The sequence below is a fragment of the Aricia agestis genome, chromosome 2, assembly GCF_905147365.1.
Source record: "Aricia agestis chromosome 2, ilAriAges1.1, whole genome shotgun sequence".
Classification (NCBI taxonomy): Eukaryota; Metazoa; Arthropoda; class Insecta; order Lepidoptera; family Lycaenidae; genus Aricia; species Aricia agestis.
Window position 1 is genome coordinate 5,080,624 of NC_056407.1, and position 23,285 is coordinate 5,103,908.

Here is a 23,285-nt window from a genome sequence, read left to right on the forward strand (position 1 = left end):
ATCCCATGCCCTTTCCTTAAACTCGTAGAAGTATATTCGTAGAAATTATAATCAAATTCTGTATGTAAATATGTGCAGTGGTGGCAGACAGACATACTGATAGACAGGTACACTTTGGTACTTTAGTCCAATATCCGTAGACTTTAGATACATCATTCATTTTGGCTAGTTGTTACGTTAGAAACGTGTTTTGTTGCAGAGCTACGGTTTGTCTAAGGAGGCGTCCGCGGCGGAGACTGCGGCGTGGCTGACTCGCCACCGCTTCACGCAGCATGTGCCCACATTCAACAACTTCTCCGGAGCTGATTTGCTCAGGTGAGAAGTGGCTTTATACAAATTAAAAAGGAATAGAGTTTAAGACGGTATTGCAGGAGCTAGTCTTCTTATTTAAGAGGCAGGCGATGTTCTGGCTCATGAAAACAGTCCGATCGCTGTTTGTCCCTTTTGTTTACACTTTCTATGTAAAGCATAGCCGAATAGCATAGCAAGCAGACATAGCCGAATTTCCATAATTATGCAAGTAAATGAGAGAAATGGGGATAGGCTGAATTTATTTCTATGTTGACTGGGCTATAGACACATGGAATTCAAATTCAGTAACATTAATTATAGAGAATTAAAAAAGACTTACTTTAATATGTTAATGAGCCACTTTTGTGCAGGTTGTCGCGTGATGATATAATACAGATCTGCGGGCTAGCCGACGGCATTCGTCTATTCAATGCTCTGCATGCCAAGTAAGTCATTCCTTAAAGTTTTCTTTTCCGCTTTCTTCAGAACATAACATTCTCAGTCAAAAGCATAGAAAAGTCTACTAAAATAATATACTATAATATGCTGACAGCTGCGTAATGCTTTCAATAATCAAGAGTCAATAAAACCTACAATCTAAAATCTAAAAAAAATTATATGTAAACAAAAATATTATTTATTGCTTATTGCTGCGGCCGCACCTCCGTAGTGCTTCGTACGCTTGAGGCGATACCATTAGACGATCTGCGTGTATCGTCCAATGGTATTTTCTCATAGCACGAAGCCTCGTGACGTTAGAGGCATGTGCGGCTGCGGCATAAGACTAACTAGTAACTATTGTCAGGCGTATCGAGCCGCGTCTGACGCTGTACGTGTGCGGCGGCGGCGGCGGCGGGGGCGTGTACAGCGCGCTCTACCTGCACGCCTGCCGCGCGCACGAGCTGCTCGCTAAGCTGCGGACACTGCTCGGCGCCAAGGTACCATACACTACATAGTACATACACAGAACCGTTTTGAGACTCAAACAATATATACTATAAAGTAAGTAATATATCATAAAGTACGGGAATGCCGCATCCTACTCTAACAAACGAGAAATGACGTTGTTAGAGTAGAACACGATTCTCATTCGATGTTTGAGTCTCAAAACGGTTTCGTAGTAGGCCTATAACAGATATTAATTTCCATGAGGATTTTGACAGAAAATAAATTAGCTTCTGTTTGGTTTTTGCATAGATTACTATTATAAGTACTACAAGATAGAAATACTGAAGTTATGAAGTTCTTCCCCCTTACTAATAAACGCCGTATAAGCTTTGAATAGTTATACAGTGTTTTGCCTTCTTCAATCCAATTAAAAATGTCACTTGTGTGACAGGAACAAAACACTGTATAACTATTCAAAGCTTATATAGTATTACTTTAATGCATATTTTAGAATCCTTTTTTATTTTTTAGGATTCCGACACGGTCCTCGTGTCGGGGCCGAACGGAGCCAAGGTGCGTCTGACTGACGAGCTGGTGCGCCACCTGCCCGACCACTCCACCTACCGCCTGGAGAAACTCGACGATGGCTCGCTGCTGCTCAGCCAGACCAACTGACCCCCGTTACACAGGCGGGACCCACAGACCCTCGGATGGAACCCACAAACCCGTATCACCACCGGGTGAAACACTGAGATGACAATACCTCGTCTAGGTTTGAGCTGCAAATCTAGACGTTTAAAAATCTCAAAGTTTAGCTTTGATTTAATGTGTTGAATTGGCATAAGTTTGGAAGTTTCTCTCTAATTGTGTTATGTCATAAAACAAAGTTGTTAAATGGAAAGTCAGCTAAATTTATACGAGAGTAAGAGATTCATGGTCGACATCTAGTAGCTGATGTGAGGAGCGTCAGAATTAATATGTTAATGAATCACGCCTTTACTTTGCAACGAAGAGAAACCTAAATCTCTCGCTACAATTTTTAATATTAATCAGGTTTTTACACCCTCACCACATAGTTGGTTTGAGTTAGACTTTGTTGATGGAGCAGTAATATAGTCTTTGAAAGAATTTGGAGCAACAATAACATCAAGTTGCTATTAGTGTAGAGTTGTGTTTTACAATATTTTTTTCACTAACACCGTCACCTCATTCGTCATATTATCATTAATAATTAATATTATTGCATGAAATTGCTTAATCCAAATATAATGCCTATTATAAATAGGTCTGTTATGTTGTTTTACTTAGATTATGATTATTATATAAGATTTTATTTGTCCAATACAAATTTTGACGTAGTATCGTAGAACGCAGAAATTATAGTGCGTAGGTTTCTCAAATTCTGAGGATATCAATGGTAAATAATAAGAACATTATGAATTAGTCTTAGAGCAGGGACCAAAATATTGAAGGGATTGTAATTTTATTGACTATGAAAATGCAAGATCATTTACGTTTGGAGATTTTCGTGTAATGAGTGCTAGTTTTTGTCTCTACATGTATAGAAGTTTACAATTTGTATTGCATTAAAAGACACTAGTTTTGAAAGTAAGTTGCCTGTTTCGATGTCATGCAAATTGTAAGCAATCTCTTCTTTGCGAGTTGTTACATCGCGCACTCAGCACATATTATCAAATGATCGTCAAACGGTTGGATGCATATAGGTTGTCAATTACGATCAGAATCTTGAAGAGTATAATATTTTATGAAATATAATTGTATTTATAAAAAGGTCTATAACTTTTATTAGTAAAAGATATATTGTTATGTGTTTAGCGACTAAGAAAGCTTATGTATGTCAGAGGTATCATAATCGTAATGGTGAACTCAACTAGCACCAAATAGGTGACTTCAAGTGATCCCGGGTGTTTTGACTTCATGAACTGTTTTAAGATGTGAAGTGAGAAAAACTGCTCCTGACACCAAAGTGGCTATGTAATTGTTACAGCTGGTTACCTCTAGATTATGTCATATAACTTGTAAGTGTTGTCATAATATAATATTATATAACGTGTAAAAGATAAAATATTGATAGCAACTTTTTCAGTAATTCGCCATGATGGGTTTTGCTGTTGGTCAAGTCATTTTGATCATGAAACACGCTTGCCTTATATTTTATTTTTATGCGGCTACTAAGCCCAAAAATGGAGATGCCTTAGCTTTATAAAATAGAATAAGTAAATAAAACGTGTTATCTATTTTAAGAGGCGCTTTGCAGACGAAGAGGCGGGGCGGGGCGGTCAGTTTCGCCGCGAACGATAGCACAAAGGGAATCCTATATTACCAACGCACACGGTGGGCGCCGCAGGTGCCCGGCGGGCACTGGCGGCGCATGTCCGGGCTGCCCGCCGTGGATCACACAAACCAGTTTACATGCAGTAACGTAGACGGCGTGTGCTTTGTGTACGCGGCGCGGGCAGCTGCAGATATCGACGGGCGTACGCAGCGAAATGGACCGGCCCGCCCCACCCCGTCGTCTGCAAAGCGCCTTATTATAAGGTGCCTTATGCAGTGCCTATTTCAAACGCTAGTTGCTAATCGGAGTATTAGAATAGTTTAACATGATGCATAAAATGCTATATTATATAGTATTGTAGTTAATAAATGTGTTACATATTTCCGTGAGTTTTATTTCTAGGACACAGTGCTCCGAAAGTGATAAATTGATAATGCAAACATAGTCGTAATTTTTCGGCAACGGTCGTATTTCCCGAGCGTCGGAAGAGTCGCTGCAAGCGCTACTTTAGCCGGCCGCCTAGACGAGCAATTGTATTGTCAATATCACACTTTAATTTTATTGAACCCATAGCCCAGTCAAGTTAGACATTTGAGGTTGCATAAATTCGCACTAAGCTGAACATCGGTAATATTGTTTAGAATATGATTACAAATGATATACATATTTTAAAAGTCTTCCATAGTTCCTCTGCACAGATTTTTTATACCCAACATCCAAAAAATTAGTTTTTCGCGATTTTTAGCAAAACTACTTGGTTTTTCATAAAAATGCCTGAAACAAAATTGTAGGTCATAAAATTATCTACAAAACGGGTTCAATATTTTTTCCCTAGAGCCACCGTTTTTGAAATAATATAACGATTCAAAAAGTCGTTAAAGTTGTAATCGTCGTTTGGGTGTTTTTTTCCACATAAGGGAATCACTTTCAAATTTAATTCTTATTTTTTAATATGATATAGTATTAGTAAAATGTAATCCATGGTAATTTTTTATTTTAATAATAATTTACTCGACACAATTGTACGCTCGAGATAAAAAATATACTAGCAGCGATAAATGAGATGGGCGCACGCCACGCGTGCCCGCTCACGGATTCGTGGCCCGCGGTGATCTTCCGACGCGTGCGTCGCACCCATCGCATCCGCCCATGTTTTAGCGTTGGCCCTAAATGACTTGCACTAATCGCTTGCTGTCCACACTTGCTTTCTCCTGATTACTAATCACCTGCATTTATCACTAATCAAAGTGAATACAGGCCCTTACGAAGCGGTTGAACTTGTAAAAATGTATAGACCGATTATTATTATTAAAGTCTGGAGAATAAAGTATTTATTGGAAATTTATTACAAAATGTCTAGTAAGACATTTTCATAATACTAATTGAAGAACTAAACATCGATCTACTGACTACTACTTGGGTCGTATTCGTAATAAATAAACGCAGTTATAATACAACTAAAATTTATTAACCATTATAAAGGCACTGTATACATGGGGCGGATATAATACTGTTACTATACATTTGTTGGCAAAATGGAGATGTGAGTCTTAGACATATTTTAAATAAGCAGTTGAAATTGTTGTTAAATCTAGCACAGAATTGGTTATTACAATAAACAGTATTACTCATTTAATACATTGGATTTGATTTATCTTATTTTCCAAACTTATACAGTAATTTGTTCGTACAAATATGTACGAACAAATTACTGTATAAAGTTGGAAAATAAGATAAATCAAAAAAAATTAAGTAGCAAAAAGATTATAAAATTTATCGTGTGATAAAATACATACTTTGTTTAAAACAGTCATAATGCAAAAACATAGGAAACATGATTTTCGTTAGAATAGTAACATTGAAATAAAATAAGATACATTTGTGATGAATATAACAAAATCTTATAAAACTATGACCTTAAGCCCCAATTTCACCAACGTCTGTTAGTGCTAACAGCTTGTTAAAATGTCAAGTCTTCTCTTTCATTCATAAGAAAAACGAAAGAGGTAACGTGATACTAATGCGAGCGTTAACTTTAATAGTCGTTGGTGAAATTGAGGCTAAAGGATATATTATACTTGCCCTTAACAGAGTGCCCTCTATAGTTTGATAACACTTCGAGGGTAAAATAAATAAAATCTAACCTACAAGTGCGCTTACATCAAGCAAGTTGAAGTGAATAATAATTGATATGACGTAATGGAGAATGTTACATCGTGTATCGGTGTAACAATATCGGAATGTGATATTTGGGGAGATTGGCAAGCCCTTTATTGATATCGTGATAAATCTAACTCGGTTAAAATTTTACAATCTTTAGTTTTGATAGACAAAATATTTTCATTCGCTAAGTGAGTAGGGGAGATATAACGCGTTGGTTAACCTTTCTGCCAACCTCCTAGAAATGTCCTTAACGAATATATTATGCTGAATAATATATAAAAATGACGTTATAAAAATATATATAAAAATATGGTGTCCACCATAACCTATACCTAAATGTATATATTTACAAATAACCTAGACCGTAAAAAATAGGTCAGGTACATTTTATATAAATATTTTATTGTGAAATTAATCTCAAAATTTAAAAGCATACCCAAAGTACTGAATCATAAGAACAATCGAAATATTCTAAAAATGCATGTTTAATATATACAATTAAAATTAAGATAAAATTTAAAAAAATCGGAATGATGTAAAATGCAAAATATTGAATAAGATAAATAGTTTAGCTGGATAGTTACTGGTAATGTTAAACATGCAGAGGCGTGCCATCGGAGTGGTGGCGTGAAGTGGCAAGAACTTTGATTGAAAAATTTATCTTATAAAGTTGCACGCAATATAAAGGTAACTGACGTTAATGGAATTACACATATGAGATACTTCTGTTCATATCACTGTATGGTCATACTGGGACGTACTATTAAAAAAAAACAATTTATTGGCCTTCTAAAAACTAAATATTATATTGATTATAAATTATAATATAGTTCAAACCACGACGCAAGTTACAAAACTTAAAAATTGTGACTAGCCTCATACTTTGAACTACAGTTATGTTTTAGACATGTGAGTCTTTCGATTGTGCATAAAGCCTTCATCTACATCTAGGTAAGGCATTTATCGACACTAGTATATTTTAATAATAATAATTAGTCGCCTAACGAGCAGTCAGTGTAAATTACAACTCCAAAGAGTTTTTTAAAGCAGTGTTATAGGCCATAATTTGTGTAAAAAATTTAGGAATCACCTAACATTAAAAATTCGATAAGCGAATCGACGAATGTTCAATGTGATATGTTCAATATTTTTTATTGTCCTTATTTTAATTATTATAACAAGGCAGTTGGCAACTTGCCCGTCTTCTTTATACCATACCATGGTACCCCAACGATATTTTCGAAGATGAAATGCCTGGATAATGGCTTATTTAATCGATTTATTTTATATCAGTGATAAGTGAGTGGTTGGATGATTAAGTCAGTGCACAAACTTTGTGAAAGTGAATTATTTGTCTATGGTATGTCGTTTTAAATAACGCAGATTATTGTGCACTGAATGTAAAATAGATGCCATTGAAATCTAATTCTTATAACAAAAACCTGATGTTTGCAGCGTTGCTTGTATAGGACATGCTACCGTGTTAATTATTCAGTTAATGTTATAAGATTTAGTCCCAATTTCGCCATCGCCTACACATGCCTTCTCTTTTATACAAAGAGTGAGAAATACCTTTAACAGGCGTCGGTGAAGTCTGGCATCTTAAGACTTAAACTTAAGACTTCTATTGGTATAATTTTCTCGTATGCGACATATCGTATCGTGTGGTATATCGTGTCGTGCGGTCTAATTGAGATGCGCGGGGTCGACGGGCTCGACGTAGTTGGCGGGCAGCATGCCGGTGCGGCCGGTGCGCAGAACCTGCCCCGTCATCCAGCCGGAGTCGATGGACGTGACGTTGGAGATGTAGTCGCCCTCCCGGAACGACACCTCGTCGCTGTCGTTAGCCTCGTAGTCGTACATCGCTATGTACACTCTCTGAAAGTATAGAGAAAGAACATTAATGTATGTCCTTTTCGAATATCGACGTTATAACATAATATAATATAGTGTGCCTACCAAGAATTTAGTATTTACGGCATTATTATGAGAGATAACCAATTCAGTAGAGATTAGATAGATAAATAAATTTTAATCTTTATAACAGCCAGAACGACGGCGCGCGGCGTCGACTATAGTCGTGGACTGGAGAGCGGCGTTTTTATTCTTTTGTGAGGTTCTGTTACATACACCTTATTACCTGCATATGATGACTAGGCGCATGGTGATTAGGCGCGTGGTTAGCCGCATGGTTGGGGGCGTGACTTTGGGCGTGGTTGGGGGCGTGGTTGACCGCTCGCGGCTGCTCGTTAGCCAGCGGGTCCATGTCGGTCACTCGTCCGATATGCCTGCTGCTCTGTTGTTGCTGCACCTGGTGTGCGCCTGTAACACCGTACATAAATTATTTAGACGATAAGAAAAATTATGGTAGAAAACATTTTTGATGACTAAGTAACAATATTTATGGACTGAAAAAGATGACAGCATAAATTAAAACAGAATAACAAATAGTTTGTCTGCCGTCTGGCGAACCACCCAAACCACAACAAACACAAAATGGCGGATATGAACAAGATGGCGGTGTGCGACTGACCTCGCTTGCCGTCGCTGGAGTATATGAGCGTGGCGGACGCGCGCTGCGTGTTGGGCGGCGCGCGGGGGCCGTCGCTTAGCGGATCGTAATCCTGAATCCTGCCGATCTTCTGACCATAACCTTGGGTGGCCTGTGGATGCGGATTCGCGTTCGGATAGTCCTCGTACTTCGGATACGGATAGTAGTCCTCCTGACGCGACTCGGTGTACTGTCTCTGTGTCTGAGCGGCCGGGATCTGGTAGTGGTTCTTGGGCGGCAGGTTCGGCGGCGGCAGCATCTCCGTGGCGTACGTCTCGATTTGGTGCTGATAGTTGTCGTTGGTGGCTACGTCTAGCATGACAGACAAATGGAAAAATGGATGAGCGGCTAGGAGTCTGACTGAGTAGCTTCTAAATGATAAAACTATAAGGTGTTTTTAGCTGCACAATGGTCCCAAAAATGGCCATAAGCTTTTAGAAAATCACAAAAAAGTGTCGATGTTTTTATGGCCATTTATTAAAAAATATTATTTAATGTTTGGAACACATAATTCGAAGTAATCAGTCAGATTCCTACTATTTTAGTATTATCCCTCGACCTTCGCAGTGTATGTGCGAATGAATGTATCGTGAACAGTTAACACAAATGGTCCACATGAATCAGTCAACATGTAAACAGCTCCGTGTGCTATCTGGTTAGTTTCAGCTAGTTGTATAGCTTTCAGTAGGCAAACAAGGTGAAATATTTTTAAACATACTCATGGACGTGGTAGTCTAATCAGATGCCCAATTTACTAACTTTATAAAATACAAAATATACTTAAAATCTTTGAGACTTTGAGATAAATTGTACTTCGGATAAGCATGTTACTTTTATACGAGGGCTGCTATTTATGTATCCGGAATTAAAAAAAGAAACAAACATATATCATTTAATATGGTTTTATTGCTTTTCAAAATATTCGCCGCGATGATCGACACACTTTTGCATACGCTGGAACCAATTTTCATAGCACTTTTTCCATTCTGATTGAGGTATCTCCAAAACGTGCATTTTGAACGCATCAACATCCTCTTCGCGGCTCGAAAAACGTTGACCACGTAATTTGTTCTTCGCGTATGGAAATAAAAAGAAATCGTTAGGTGCCAAATCAGGGCTGTACGGCGGATGACCAGTCAATTCGATCTTTTGACCCTCCAAAAACTGAGTTGTTTCAGCTGAGGTGTGACAGCTAGCATTGTCGTGATGTAATATGATTCTGCGTTGTCGGTTGTCCTTTCTTATTTCTTCAAAGACTTCTGGTAAACAAATGGTCGTATACCATTCAGAATTAACCGTTTTACGATTCTCTAATGGCACTGTAGCCACATGTCCATTAATTCCAAAAAAACAGGCGACCATTTGCTTCAAAGTACTTTTTGCACGAGTAACTTTTGTTGGTTTCGGCTCATCTTGGAACACCCACACCGTTGACTGTTGTTTAGTTTCGGGGTCATATGCATAGATCCAAGATTCATCACCTGTGTAGATATTATAAACGGCTTTTGACGTACCACGGTTGTATTTTTTTATCATTTTTTTGCACCAATCGACACGAGCCCGTTTTTGATCGATTGTCAAGTTGTGCGGAATCCAACGCGAACATATTTTTTTTACAGCCAAATGTTCGTGTAATATCTTATGTATGCTCGTCATACTTATGCCTAAGGACGCCTCTATCTCGCGATATGTAACATGACGATCACGCATTATTAGTTCCCGCACAGCATCTATATTTTTTTTGGGACAACAGCTGTTTTTGGGCGACCTTCTTTATTTTCATCCGTGAGCATAGACCGCCCACGATTAAACTCACTGTACCAGTGATAAACAGTGGTTTTTGATGGTGCTTCATCTCCAAAAGTTGCGGTGAGTTGAATAAAGCACTGTTGTTGATTTAGCCCACGCCGAAAATCGTAGTAAATCATTGCACGAAAATGTTCACGCGTTAAATCCATGGCAAATGAAGACACGCAATTTTCAAAATGACGCCACAATGGAAAAATAATTGACAGTCACATGAAACAAAATGTATTCTTCAACCAAAGAGTTCTATTTTCAAATGTTGTAATTACTTTTTAAATATTGTTCTTGTAAGTGGCCAGTTCCGGATACATAACTAGCAGCCCTCGTATTGCTGTAGCATTTTCAGTTTATAGAGAAATTTTATTCTAAACATTATAGGCATGGTTTTAGACACTTGCCTTGAAACTCTTTCTTACTAGAACACTTGGGCAGTAAGAAGTTCTCGCACCAGTGTCATAAGCCAAGAGAACTAACGATCTTAATTATTTCAACAAACTAGATAGCACACAGTGCTTAGTAAAATCACACAAAGCAACTCACACCATCATACAACACGTAGAAATTAAGTTGGCATCTTCTTCCAATGTCTTTCAATATACTTCTACGTGTTATATTTATGAAACCAAAAAAAAAATATATTCCATCGCGTTAGGAAGAAAATCAGGCGTACAAATGTCGAAATTAGCTAACTTGCTATTAACGAATAGTAGCCAATTCGACATAATATTAATTATTAAGAGACCATCCACTTATTACGTTACTCAAAATTTATATTTTACAACCCCTCCTTATGACACTTTTTCTTTAACATGTATTGTCAGATTTTTATGAACCCCTTCTCGCCTTTAAATGTTACGTAAGGCTTCTTACAGACGACCGGCACTTGTCGACGGCAGTCGGCAGCCCTGTCAACACGTCGACGGCTGCAGTCGTATCTGCCGTTGGCTAGTGCTGTTCGTCTGTAAGATGCCTTATAAGTGAATGGACCTTAAGAGTACGGATTCCGTGTATTCTCAACCCGAGTAGAGTATATACTGACCGACAATCTCGCCGTTCTCGTTGATCTGTCTCTGCTTCTCCATCTGCGCCTTCTTCTCGAGATCGCCGTGGTACGCGACGTTGCTGATTATCTTAGTGTTCGCTTTGATCCTGAGTGTTTCTGGGTCGTCGGCCACCTGAAATGTTAGCGTTTAATGAGTATTTCAAGTTATTAAGAAGATTTCCAGAACACAGAGTCAGGCCAACTGAGTTTCAAACATGAGGAAAGCATATAAAATCTGTAGCCTGATATTATCATGGTAAATATATCAGGAGCTTAACTCTCAACCTTCATATTATTCATTCGATTGAGTTTTCCGCTCGTTATGACTTACAACACAATCGATATCAGAATCAGAACGACAAAATATAGCATCGAAATTATAAATAATAGAAATGGCGAGAGGGAAGCCCTAACCATTATATATTACAGTTAGAGATTGATATGAGGGTTTTCGAATATAATTTGCCACCAGAGGGACGGTAGGAGCTTTCGTGTCAAATGTCGTGCCAGAGTCCAGACATAATATGACAGCTATATCGTGACATGTGGAAGCTATTTCGTGACATATGACAGCTGTATGACACGACAATTGACGCGATAGACCCTAAGGCTCCTCATTACGAGGAAGAGAAGTCATTATGCGTGGGTTGCACCAACTAACTTTAACTATTTTAACCTTAACAAAATGTCAAATGAACTGTCAAATCCCTAGTAGAAGTCCATATTGGACACCATATTTGACGATAACCTTAACCTTAACTATAACTACGCCTCTGGTGCGCAATCCTATGTGTTGTAATAAAGTGAAAACTCCATACCTGTGTGAATTTCCCCTTGCTCTTCTCGAAGTCGGCGTGGTACTTGACGTTGCTCTGCAGCTTGGTGTTCTCCGCGATGCGCTTCAGCTCGGGCGTCTCCGCCATCGTCGTGTGCTTCGCTTTCGGCACGTGCCTGGAATACATGACATATTTATATTAAAACTAGCTGACCCGGCAAATGTTGTTTTGCGATATAAATTATTTCTAGTATCAATATAAAAAGTAGATAAAAACCTATTCTCAGGCCTAATGAATGTATATATACAAATTTCATTAAAATCGGTTGAGCCGTTTTGGAGGAGTTTGTGCACAAACACTGTGACATGAGAATTTTATATATTAGAATGTATCTCTTTATTGGTGCATTACAATAGCCATCCTAGCCTATTGACAAGTGAAAATACATTATTGCAAGTATTAAATAATATTATAATATTATGAACTATGAAAGACCAAAACAATTAACTAAGTAACCAATCCAATAACTAAAGTTTGTCTTTAAATATAACTAGCGAGTAGATCAATAATATTATGCAACCATGAACTAATACAGCCAAATTAATTTTAACAATTATTTATATGTAGAGAACCTCACCTAATAGGGACTGTCTAAGACCTAAGCCTCAATATCTGATATTGGAATTCGGGGCTTCTCTCAAGGTCAATAGTTAACATTTTCCTCGTAATAAACCTCGTGTAAGTTATTTATGTAACACGAGTTCAATAAAACAGGCGCGAGGCGGGACATCAAAACACCCACGTACGCCATCGCCAGTGCTAATAGTTGATAAGTTATCTTGTGATATTTGCCAATATTTGTCGACCTTATAACTTATAATATAACCTTATGAAGGTAGAAACTAGTAACATATTATTATGTTGAAATATTCTTCGTTTACGCCTCAGCCTATATATGAGGACTATGACATATTAATTTTCGTTCTCGTTTCGTTCGTGTCGAGATGTAGGCCCGATAAGAAGAATCTCGTGGATCCTTCTTGTGATGCCCTATAAGAAATTCGACAAACAGAGGAAAGTAAGGGAAATGTACCAACAAAACGCCGCTCCTCTTTTTCCCTTTGTTTTGTAATAAACAAATATTTCCTGTGGGAATACTTAAGAGGATACACCAGGGGCTAGAGAAATGAAAAAAAAAGTACGTGTAATATCTATAGCTGTCTCCCTTACCTCAAGCCTATACCGCAGAAAACGATAGAGACAACTGCAGAAAATCAACGATTCGTTGTCCCCTGATTCCTTCTCCAAAACTTAACCGATTTAAGTACTTTTTTCACTAAAGATTAAAGAAAGGCTTGAGCTGTGTTCCTATGTTTTGCTTTTTTTGTATAATCTAGCTAAATCTGTTTTCTGGACGTTTGAACACAGCGGCAAATCTGGCCATTTTTTTGGGGTTTTTGAACGTTCATATCTTATTTAATAATAAAATAATGAAAAAAAAAACAAAACATAGGGACATTGTATTAGTGGTAGATATTCAGGAAAAAAATTATAACTTTACTAGCATTATTCAGGGAGGAAACAGGGGACAGCGTTTGTATGGAAAAAAGGGCGGTGTGGACTCCTCTTAATAGCTACCGTGACCAAAACTAATACGGTTTTGAAATACATAGCTTTGGAATATTATACAGCACGCGACATTTAATTAACCTTTTGACACACTTCCAGTGAAATAATTGTAGCCCCAATGAATACATATTAGGTGAATGCGTCGATATTTTACTATGTATTTAGATCTAATGAAGTGGATAAGTTCGTTATGTAATTGTAGCTTTTGCAGTTAGCTCATATCACTAGGAAATAGCAAGATGTATAGAGAGAGAGAGATATAAGAGCTTCAAGCTTTATATATAAAGCTTGAAGCTCTTTTTTAACCCCCGACAAAAAAGAGGGCTGTTATAAGTTTGTTTGTTCGTATACAGGTTCTTCTTCAGAGGACAGGATTTTGATGGCGCTCTTTAAAATGTAAGAAGTGAAGTCGACAGAAATATCTATTCTATAGAGTTATTAGTTAGGCCACTGGTAAATATTTAGTTGGAAATAAATGCGTCCTTGTATACTTTAATAAAATAATACATATTCTGCTTTTACGTAAAGCTAGGATGTCATATTATGTATAATATAATCCAACACAGAATGTAAATTAATCATTAAATTCAAATTTCGTTTAGAAAGAGTAAACACTCTATTGGCTAGATATCTTAATTTTAAGCTTTTTTGATTTAGCCGAACTAATGTTTATCTTCTAGGTTTATTTCAAACCTAGAATATAAACGACAAATCTGCGTAGTGAATTCATTCGTCACACTCTTACTCGCACCCAGCTTCGGCCGACTTTCTTCCACGACGCCTTCTACCGCAAAACTACTCCCAATATGGCGATAAATTACCACGATTAGTGATGTGCCGGCTGCAATTAATCGATTAAACTGAATTATTTACTTTCGGTCGCAAAAAATACGATTTCATTCATACTGCTCATTAAAGCACTCAATCAAACGAGACTCTGCTATTTAAACCTGTCAGAACTAACTACGCCCGATTCGTAATATTTTAATCGTTCTTTCGTGCGAATTGTGTATCGAAAAGTGAAAACGTTCCATTTCTTAATAATGTGACGAATGGAGCAACAATGTCATAATGACATAACATGTCATAATACAAAACGTGACATTCCTCGTGTGTGCACCGTGCATAACAATTACAATTTGACAAGTGAAGACAAGTTTAAACCCTAACACCGAGACTTTAGGGTTCAACACTCGGGGCAATGCAAATTAAGAGTTGTCGAATGTAATTCAATTTATATTAGGAGAAAGCATTTAAATTCAACCTTAATTCGATCACTTAAGACGTATTTTCTATTAGATAGGATTACCATTATTGCTGAAACAATTACATCTTTATTACAATGCCTTGAGGTCGGTAATCGCTTGTGAGTGCGATGACAACACATTGCGCAAGTTAAATGGCTAACACTTTCATTTTTATTGCACATATTTGAGGACATGAAGTGCATTGTCGTTCGGTCGCACGTACGTGATCTATAGACTGAGATCCCAGCCTAGACAGACACCTCTCTTGCTCTTATTAATGAAACGATATGGGGTTGTTCCAAAAGGACGCTACAGGTGGATCTGCATTACAAATTTGTACCGAAATCACAGAATACATATCAGTACAAGTATTGAAATCCACTGAACCGCTTTCAGTGTACTATGAGTGCTACAGTAGATTCAGAACCAACGTTTACTGTGGCTGTGGACAGCCTGTGGTGCCTAAGTCCTAACTCCTGTAGTTTGCTTTCAGAATAATCCCGCTGTAAACAATAGAAAAGAAGTAAGCTCTGTAAACAAAGTCATTTCACGTTTGTTAGAGTAGGAGGCGGCATTCTCGTCCGATTGTTTGAGTCTCAAAACAGTTTCATGGTACATGGCCTGTTTTGGTACCTTTGGCAGCCTGTACCTCTAAATTGGCCTAACTTACAAACTAGTTGGCATCCAAACGTCTAAATAATTGTAGTACTACCACGCCATGGTATAATAATATGTTTCATCCGTAGTCACGAGTGTCTGGCTGGTCTGGGATCTCAATCACACTCTTTAAACTCTTACTAATGGTCGTGACGGTATTTTTATTTTTCCATCCGCATTTGTACAATTTTGTCATTAACTGAAACACGCATGGCTTAATTGTCTGATATTAATGATCGTGGAATGTCGACGCATGTGCAGGAAAGAACCCTAAAAAAAACTGGCCAAGTGAGAGCAGGACTTGCCCACGAACTGTTCCGTACAAAATTGCGAAAAGCACTTTCTGTACAATATGTCTTCTGGCTGTTTTATACATGTCTTCTGTGTCTGAAATTCTGAATTCTCAGTAACTGCTATTTGCTAATAAATTATGATATTAGCTGATAATAAACCTTACTAGGAAGTATCATTTCTACTACTAATGTTTGTTACTTTCTCACGTAGGAACCACTGAACGATTTTGTTGTATTTGGTATAATATTATATTATGGCGACAAAGTTACAGATCGATTAAACGAAATCTGTAATTTTGTCTTTAACATCTGTCCGTTTATGTTTTGCATTTCAACTGCTTGGCCTGCAGTTAATTTACGGTGGATAGAAGCGATAGATTGCAATTAGCAAAATGTGGCCACTTATTTGCCCACTTGATCTTATCGTTCTTTATACGGCGACGACCAGCAGGCTTGGCATGGCCACCATAGAAAGGAAGGAATATTCTTATGATAAAGATAACAAAGTGATGGATTAACAAAGGAAATCTGTCAGTTTCTCCGCAAAAACTGTCAGCACTTCTATTCTTTAGCATTTCTACTGTGGCAATGCTGAACCTGCTGATGATGATGTTCAGACAATATGTAGATTGTAGGATGTCGGGAGTTTCTCTCGTCGGAACCGGTGCCCATTGTGCTGTGCTGTGGCCCGATACCTAAGTAGGGCATTAAACGTTGACGCGATACCAAGTGATTCATGTGCCTCTAAACGCACCCAGTCCACGCGGTACGGACAGAAGATACATCTTTCATCTATAATAATATGATGTGATTATTCTGGATCAAGAAGAATGATTGCGGGATTTAGATTCAATGCCAGTAATTATTAATTAAAAAAAATGGCCATGAAACAATCATTTGTACAACAATCAGTTGTACATAAACTCTACCAAGATCTTTTAGACGTAGAAGTATACAAGATAAAAATTAATTTAGAAAAGGCATACCTTTAGAGCATTCTGATGGATTGGGGAAATTAAAATATTTTAACTTTTGTGACCCATAAAATTAAGTTTAATTCCTAAAATCAGAATAATATAACCCAACAAAAATCACTTGGCCGATTTTTGTTGGGTTATATTCTTCTGATTAAATTATTATTATTAATTATTAAAGTAGAGATATGTTTAAGACCCTTGTGAAAATATAAAGTGCCTATCTGCTGCCATTATTGATATAGAGCAAAAAATGGCAAAAAAAGTCACGTCAAGGGGAGCCCCCCTTAAATATTTTTTTTTGTTTTTAGTATTTGTTGTTATAGCGGCAACAGAAATGAATAATTTGTGAAAATTTCATCTCTCTAGCTATTACCGTTCTTGAGTTACAGTCTGGAGACAGGCAGACGGACAGACAGACATCGAAGTATTAGTATAGCTATGGTAATAGGGTCCCGTTTTTACCCTTTGGGTACGAAACCCTTAAAATGGAATGGAATCTTTGAAGTAGTCGTCTGATTGTTTACTACATTATTGGACGATAGGCTATCCTCAACTTCACAGATAGAGTATAGAGCATCTGTCAAATAAGTTGTGGCTAGCCTATCCGGCACCTTATCAGGAAGTGGTGAAAGGGCCCTAAATCTTCTGTGAATTACATCCGATGGCTCTCCTATATATTAATTTAATAAAATCTGATAAACCTTCAACATAATAAATTGGATCAGTATTAATTGCTAGAAATACAATTTTTAATCAATTTAGCATTTAAAATTTAAATAAAGGTGAACAGCAGCAAGCAATCAAGTCTACAGACTGTAATTGCCGACCGATCAACCCACAGTTAATCCAACTCTTAGCCAAGACTCTGAAGTGATTCTTTTATCTATTTTGCTTACGGTATAAAGTGTGAGTAAGCGAAGGCCGATGACAATAATGATCGATACTAACATAGATTTTTTTTACGTCCGTGCAGAGTATAGACGCGTATACGGGTGTAATAATGATATTATGATATCATAATCTATACTAATATTATAAAGAGGTAAACTTTGTTTGTTTGTTTGTTTAATTGTAATGAATAGGCTCAAAAACTATTGGACCGATTTAAAAAATTCTTTCACCATTCGAAAGCTACATTATTTACGAGTAACATAGGCTACTTTTTATTTTGGAAAATATAGGGTTCCGTAAGATATTTCAGTTTTTCGGAAACAACCAGAAAATTTACTTATTTTGGGTACGCTGCCCAAACTATAAAAGATAGAACTATACAATGTTCTAAGTAAATGTAGATCTTATAAATATCTACAAAAATGTCCGCGACACGCTATACCTATCTATGTCAAGTGAGGCACAACAACCATTTTTTTATTTAAAAATCTTGATTTTTATTGATCTACATTTAAACGGATTTATTTTACTCATGCTAATAATCCTTATCAAAATAAATTATTTCATCACTAAGTACAGTTTATGTAGAATATATTTGGTCTTTTGATTATTAATTTGATGTTTGGTTCAGAAGTTATGGCGAAATTAAAATATTGCGATGTACGCCCGTTTCGAAGTGGGCGCTACCAAAGCGGCGATGCGCTCGCGGGAAGGGTATCACTATACATCGCCCGCGTAATTTAGGAATGTCACGGAAACCGTACATTTTTCCGCTAAAAAGAAACCTATGTCCTTTCACGTATCTATTCTTCATGTAAATAATGTACTAAGTATTGTACACATTGAAAAGGTCTACAGAAAACACGATAGTATATACGAATAAGGATATTCCACAATAACATTTTTTTGTCATTTACTTTTAACTTCAAATAATGGCTAATTTTCGAAGTGATTTTAACCAATACGGCCTTCGATCACAATTTTTTTTTAATGAAATAAGGGGGCAAACGAGCAAACGGGTTACCTGATGGAAAGCAACTTCCGTCGCCCATGGACACTCGCAGCATCAGAAGAGCTGCAGGTGCGTTGCCGGCCTTTTAAGAGGGAAGAGGGTAATAGGGGAGGGTAGGGGAGGGAAGGGAAGGGAGTAGGGGAGGGTAGGGAAGGGAATAGGGTAGGGGATTGGGCCTCCGGTAAACTCACTCACTCGGCGAAACACAGCTCAAGCGCTGCTTCACGCCCGTTTTCTGTGAGAACGTGGTATTTCTCCGGTCGAGCCGGCCCATTCGTGCCGAAGTATGGATCTCCCACGTATGAAAGCGTATAAAGCATATTATGATTTAAATTTTAAATGAATATTTTCGAAGATATTACAGATTAAAAATTGCGGGACGTAGCTTTTGCGGCAGTAGGTACCGACCAATGCGGGCCACGGGTAGTAATGAATATAAATTAATTATTTATCAAAACTACTGAATCGATTTTCATCATTTTTTTAGTGACATAGGCTGTAATATATTTTATACCCGTGCGAAGCCGGGGCGGGTCGCTAGTATAATATAAATTATAATATTATGTGCGAATCGCTATAACTTTAATGCTGCGTCCCCATGCTTGCCGAGGCTTGACCAGCGTCCACAAGCACAAGCGTGTAAAGAGAGCATCTGGCTTGGCTTGCGTGAGCTTGTGGACGCTTGAATCTGATCCGGTTGAGTGTCGGTTTTTGTCTTTTGACTTTTTGGACACAGATCAAAGGACGCTTGCGACGCGATCACACGTTGGCGCGCGCTTAGTAGCCGCTATGAAAGGTTAAATCAAACGTACTAGCCGACACAAGTTAGGTGTTCGCCATGCTTGGATGTACGTAATACACTGACGCATTCACAAGCGTGTAAACGACTTCCAAATGTCAAGCGAGATTTGTGGACGCTTGTGCCTTGTGGATGCTTGCCAAGCCTTGGCAAGCATGGAAACGCAGCATAAGATTTGAAGTTTAAAGTAAGATGATTATCTTCGCTGATATGTTATTAAATGATTTGCTAAATAAAAGAAGGACATGCCCCGCTCTATCCCTTGCGCAAGAGTCGATGAGCTCTCGAATCTCATGGTAATTCTCATTACTCATTCCTTGAACAACCCTTGTAGGGATGACAACTTGACAAGCCTACATTGTTAGTCATCTACTGGACGCATATCACATGCTCAATCGACGTCGATAAAGAGGCAATTATAGAGTAAAGACGAATATATGTTCAAAACCTTCCTCCGTTCTCCTCCGTTTGAAGAGAAGAATTGGCCAATGTGGATTGTGGAGTGACCGCATAAAGTGACTATTCACTATAACAAGTATAAGTGAAAGTACTCACGCTTCACAGTATGGTCGCTTGCCGTATCCCTTGTATGTCCTCATGTTGAGCGTCATCCCGCATTCTTGACATTTGAAACACCCCTTGTGCCATACCTGCAAATTAAACAGAAATATCTTTGAGATAATAGTAAAGGGCCACTATTACATCATTTCTCAGCCACACATCACTAGTCTCAGGCAGCGCCGAATTTATATTTTTTTTATGAGTGTAGTACTTTATTTCCGCCGCCGCATGGGCGAAGTCTGTCGACTTCTATGGACGCTGTTACCCCTAGGCCGTGGCCTATACGGCCTATTTATAAATCCGGGGCTGGTCTCAGTGGGTGAACAAGAGATGTGCTGAGTGCTGACTGCTGAAGGCTTATAAAGACCAATATTGAAAATCACTCAGATTTTTCCACTAGAAGAAAATATCCCATTTCCTATGAATAATCTTATAGGAATATTTTCCAGTTCATGCAAAGCGAGATACTGTTAAATGTTAATTATATTGGCACTTTTCATGTTCTGCATATTATCATGAATCATGATAATATGCAGAATCTTGCAAGTCAAGAACGGTAAAATAACAGATTTGTAACTACTCAAGGGGAGCGACGCACGTCTCGTTGAGGTTGTTGAGGACAGACACAATTTGAAGCCACCGTTAAGTTTGACGGTGTAAACCTAAAATATGCATAACTTTATGAAATAAAACATTTTATACAAAGTGTAACGTAAAGAAGTAAATATACTTTAGGAGGAGGAGAATATATTTTATTTATATGTGTCCCGCACATAGACATAGAGTTCCCTGTGCTCCAAGCCCCTAACGTCATGAATTTTGCTAAACAAAAATAGAAAAGTTACTTTTCCAGCGTTGCAATTTTCACATTGAACTCTAAGTATAGAAGAGACACAATATTCACACCCTGTATTGTCACATCCTTATGACGTTACACCTATACATATTATAAAGGAGGTCTAAGCTTCAAAACTTTTGCATTTGGCAGTTAAAATGATATAGATTGTGTATCTGTTGTGATCGGTCAAGGATAGGTCAGGCACTCTGCCAGCTGGTCGCCGCATTGCCTTATTTTGACGTAATACTGGCGCACTGTAAACCTTGTAAATAATATCACTTAGGTATAAAGGCCATGCAAAGTTTTAGATCGCTCGGCGACACATAAGGGGCTGGTTAGCGCGTGTTGACAATATCTACCAATAGCGTGTCACCATCTAATCGCTATCTAAAAATAGCGTCTTATGCGCTCCATATTATGCGCTCATCCCCGGACCCCGACCCGCACATTCCTCGCCCTACCAAAAAGAGACCTAAATGTCGAGCACTGTGCCTTATCTTTCCATTTTTGACGACCAATCTTTGGCAACATACGTGATTTATTCGGCCTTTTTCGCTCTACAGGTATCAATAATAACAAGAGGTAGGCACTTGAATTTTTCACACATTCTTTTGTTATAGGTGTACTTTAGTATTTAATTAAGATAAAATAAAAATTTAATTCCATGCAAAAACCACAATTTTTAGCCTATTTTTGGTCTGTATCGGTTCAGAACCCTTCACGCGCGAGTCCGACTCGCACTTGGCCGATTTTTTTATGTTCAACGATTACTCCGCCGTTTGTGAACCAATTTTCAAAAATTTTCTTTTGTTGTATAGGATATCATCCCAATTTGGAACCATATTCATAAAAGTGACGATCTGATGAAGGGATCCATAAGTAATCGAGGGAACTCCTCAAAATTTATATTGAAACATGTGGTGACTTCGGTTTCGTGAGGAGTATTCTAAGCATATGCTACCAACACGTAAGATTTTGCACCAAGGTATACCTCTTTATAGATACAAGTTTGGGAGCTTCGACGTTGCTTTAATCTGAACGGAAAGCATATTATGCTACTATGCAAATTACATTCATCATCATCATCATCATCATCACTAGCATAAACCATTAAAGAACCATGTATCGTCCCGTTTTGCCCCCTATATTGGTGATTTTCATAGTCTTTTATTTTATTTGATATCACTTAAACCGCGGATAACACCGCAGGCACAGCTAGTATTTTTATAAAGATATCACGAGGAATTCAGCTTGTGAAGGAATGTTACGATAAACATACAAATAAAACTATTTCCACCAAATTCGTGACCGATAAACCACAAACTCAGAAGTACTGCACGTAAACGTGATATTGACATAAACAATGGAATTTGTGGAAACTCCGGAAAATAATACTATTTTCAGCTCGAAATCAAAATCAAAATTGTTTTATTTCTGAATAAATTTAAAATAAATGTTTTCAGAAAGTCCTACATGATGCCTACCACCGGTTCGGGAACTAACCCGGCGAGAAGAACCGGCGTAAGAAACTCGCACGGGGCCCTCTTTTTTACCAAAAAAGTGAGAAAAAATTAATCTTTTAAAATAAAGTTGCAATTTTGTAACTAAATATTATATAAAATATCCACATACATAATTGTAAGTCCTATAATAATGAAGAAGTAGCCTTGCAAGAAGCCATCCTACTCCCAAGGTGTGCCATTGTTTATGAAATCATTGACCTTATAATAGGCTTTGGCACACAAACGTTCTTTAACTACTTTTTTAAATTTATTAATGGAAAGATTTTGAACGTTTTCTGGGATTTTGTTGTAAAGGCGTATACATTGACCTTTAAAAGATTTACTGACTTTACTAAGTCTGATCACCGGCATATCTAGCTTGTGCTTATTTCTAGTATTCCTAGAGTGAATGTCACTTTTAACTTTAAATTTACTTATATTTTTATCTAACACTAGACGTTCCGCGCGGCTTCGCCCGCGTAAATTGGATATTTCACAGAAAAATCAGTCCCCAAAAAAAGCCTATGATCCTTCACGTGGTCTATTTCTTATCTAATCCAAATAACAGAAAAAATGATCTAGTAGTTCGTGAGATAAGCCCTTTCAAATAATTTCCTAACTTTTAAAGCTTTTTTGAAATTAGGATTATAATAATGAAGCACGATAGTCTATATCAAATCAATAAAGCAGCACCCGGCTGTCGCATAACTATTGAAAATCTATTGTGTCTGCGATTCCCACGATCGAGGTAATATTTACGTGGACTCTCCGGGCGAGTCTGTGGCACTGATAATTAAATCTCTCCCCTACCGCACGCACACCCGCGCATCGCGCCTTGACGCCCAATTCGCAACGTGCAGCAGAAATCGTAATATTTTAATTTCGCCATAACATTAAAACCAAACGTCCAATTTTAATCATTCAAAGACCAAATATTATCTACATTAACTGTACTTAGTGATGAAATAATTTATTTTGATAAGGGTCAATAGCATGATTTAAATAAACGCATTTAAATATAGTCCAAAAAAAATTCTAGATTTTTTAATAAAAAAATGGTTATTGT

The 23,285-nt window shown here is 37.7% G+C and overlaps 2 protein-coding genes across 6 annotated transcripts in view; one reads left to right on the forward strand and one right to left on the reverse strand.

Moving 5' to 3' along the window:
* The window catches only part of LOC121739924 (transcription factor CP2-like protein 1), a 48,552-nt gene extending 45,091 nt beyond the window's left edge, over positions 1 to 3,461 (forward strand). For all 5 annotated transcript variants that reach the window (XM_042132534.1, XM_042132535.1, XM_042132537.1 and 2 more), the window contains 4 exons: positions 200 to 315; positions 663 to 737; positions 1,097 to 1,229; positions 1,711 to 3,461. In XM_042132534.1, the coding sequence (XP_041988468.1) occupies positions 200 to 315; positions 663 to 737; positions 1,097 to 1,229; positions 1,711 to 1,854 (468 nt within the window). In that variant the 3' untranslated portion in view covers positions 1,855 to 3,461. The remainder of the gene's footprint in view (positions 1 to 199; positions 316 to 662; positions 738 to 1,096; positions 1,230 to 1,710) is intronic.
* Positions 3,462 to 5,487: 2,026 nt separating this feature from the next.
* The window catches only part of LOC121739925 (LIM and SH3 domain protein Lasp), a 32,295-nt gene continuing 14,497 nt past the window's right edge, over positions 5,488 to 23,285 (reverse strand). The window contains exons 2-7 of the mRNA XM_042132539.1: positions 19,874 to 19,968; positions 11,856 to 11,988; positions 11,035 to 11,170; positions 8,172 to 8,501; positions 7,779 to 7,960; positions 5,488 to 7,516 (exon numbers count right to left, since the gene is read on the reverse strand). Of these exons, the coding sequence (XP_041988473.1) occupies positions 7,325 to 7,516; positions 7,779 to 7,960; positions 8,172 to 8,501; positions 11,035 to 11,170; positions 11,856 to 11,988; positions 19,874 to 19,968 (1,068 nt within the window). The 3' untranslated portion in view covers positions 5,488 to 7,324. The remainder of the gene's footprint in view (positions 7,517 to 7,778; positions 7,961 to 8,171; positions 8,502 to 11,034; positions 11,171 to 11,855; positions 11,989 to 19,873; positions 19,969 to 23,285) is intronic.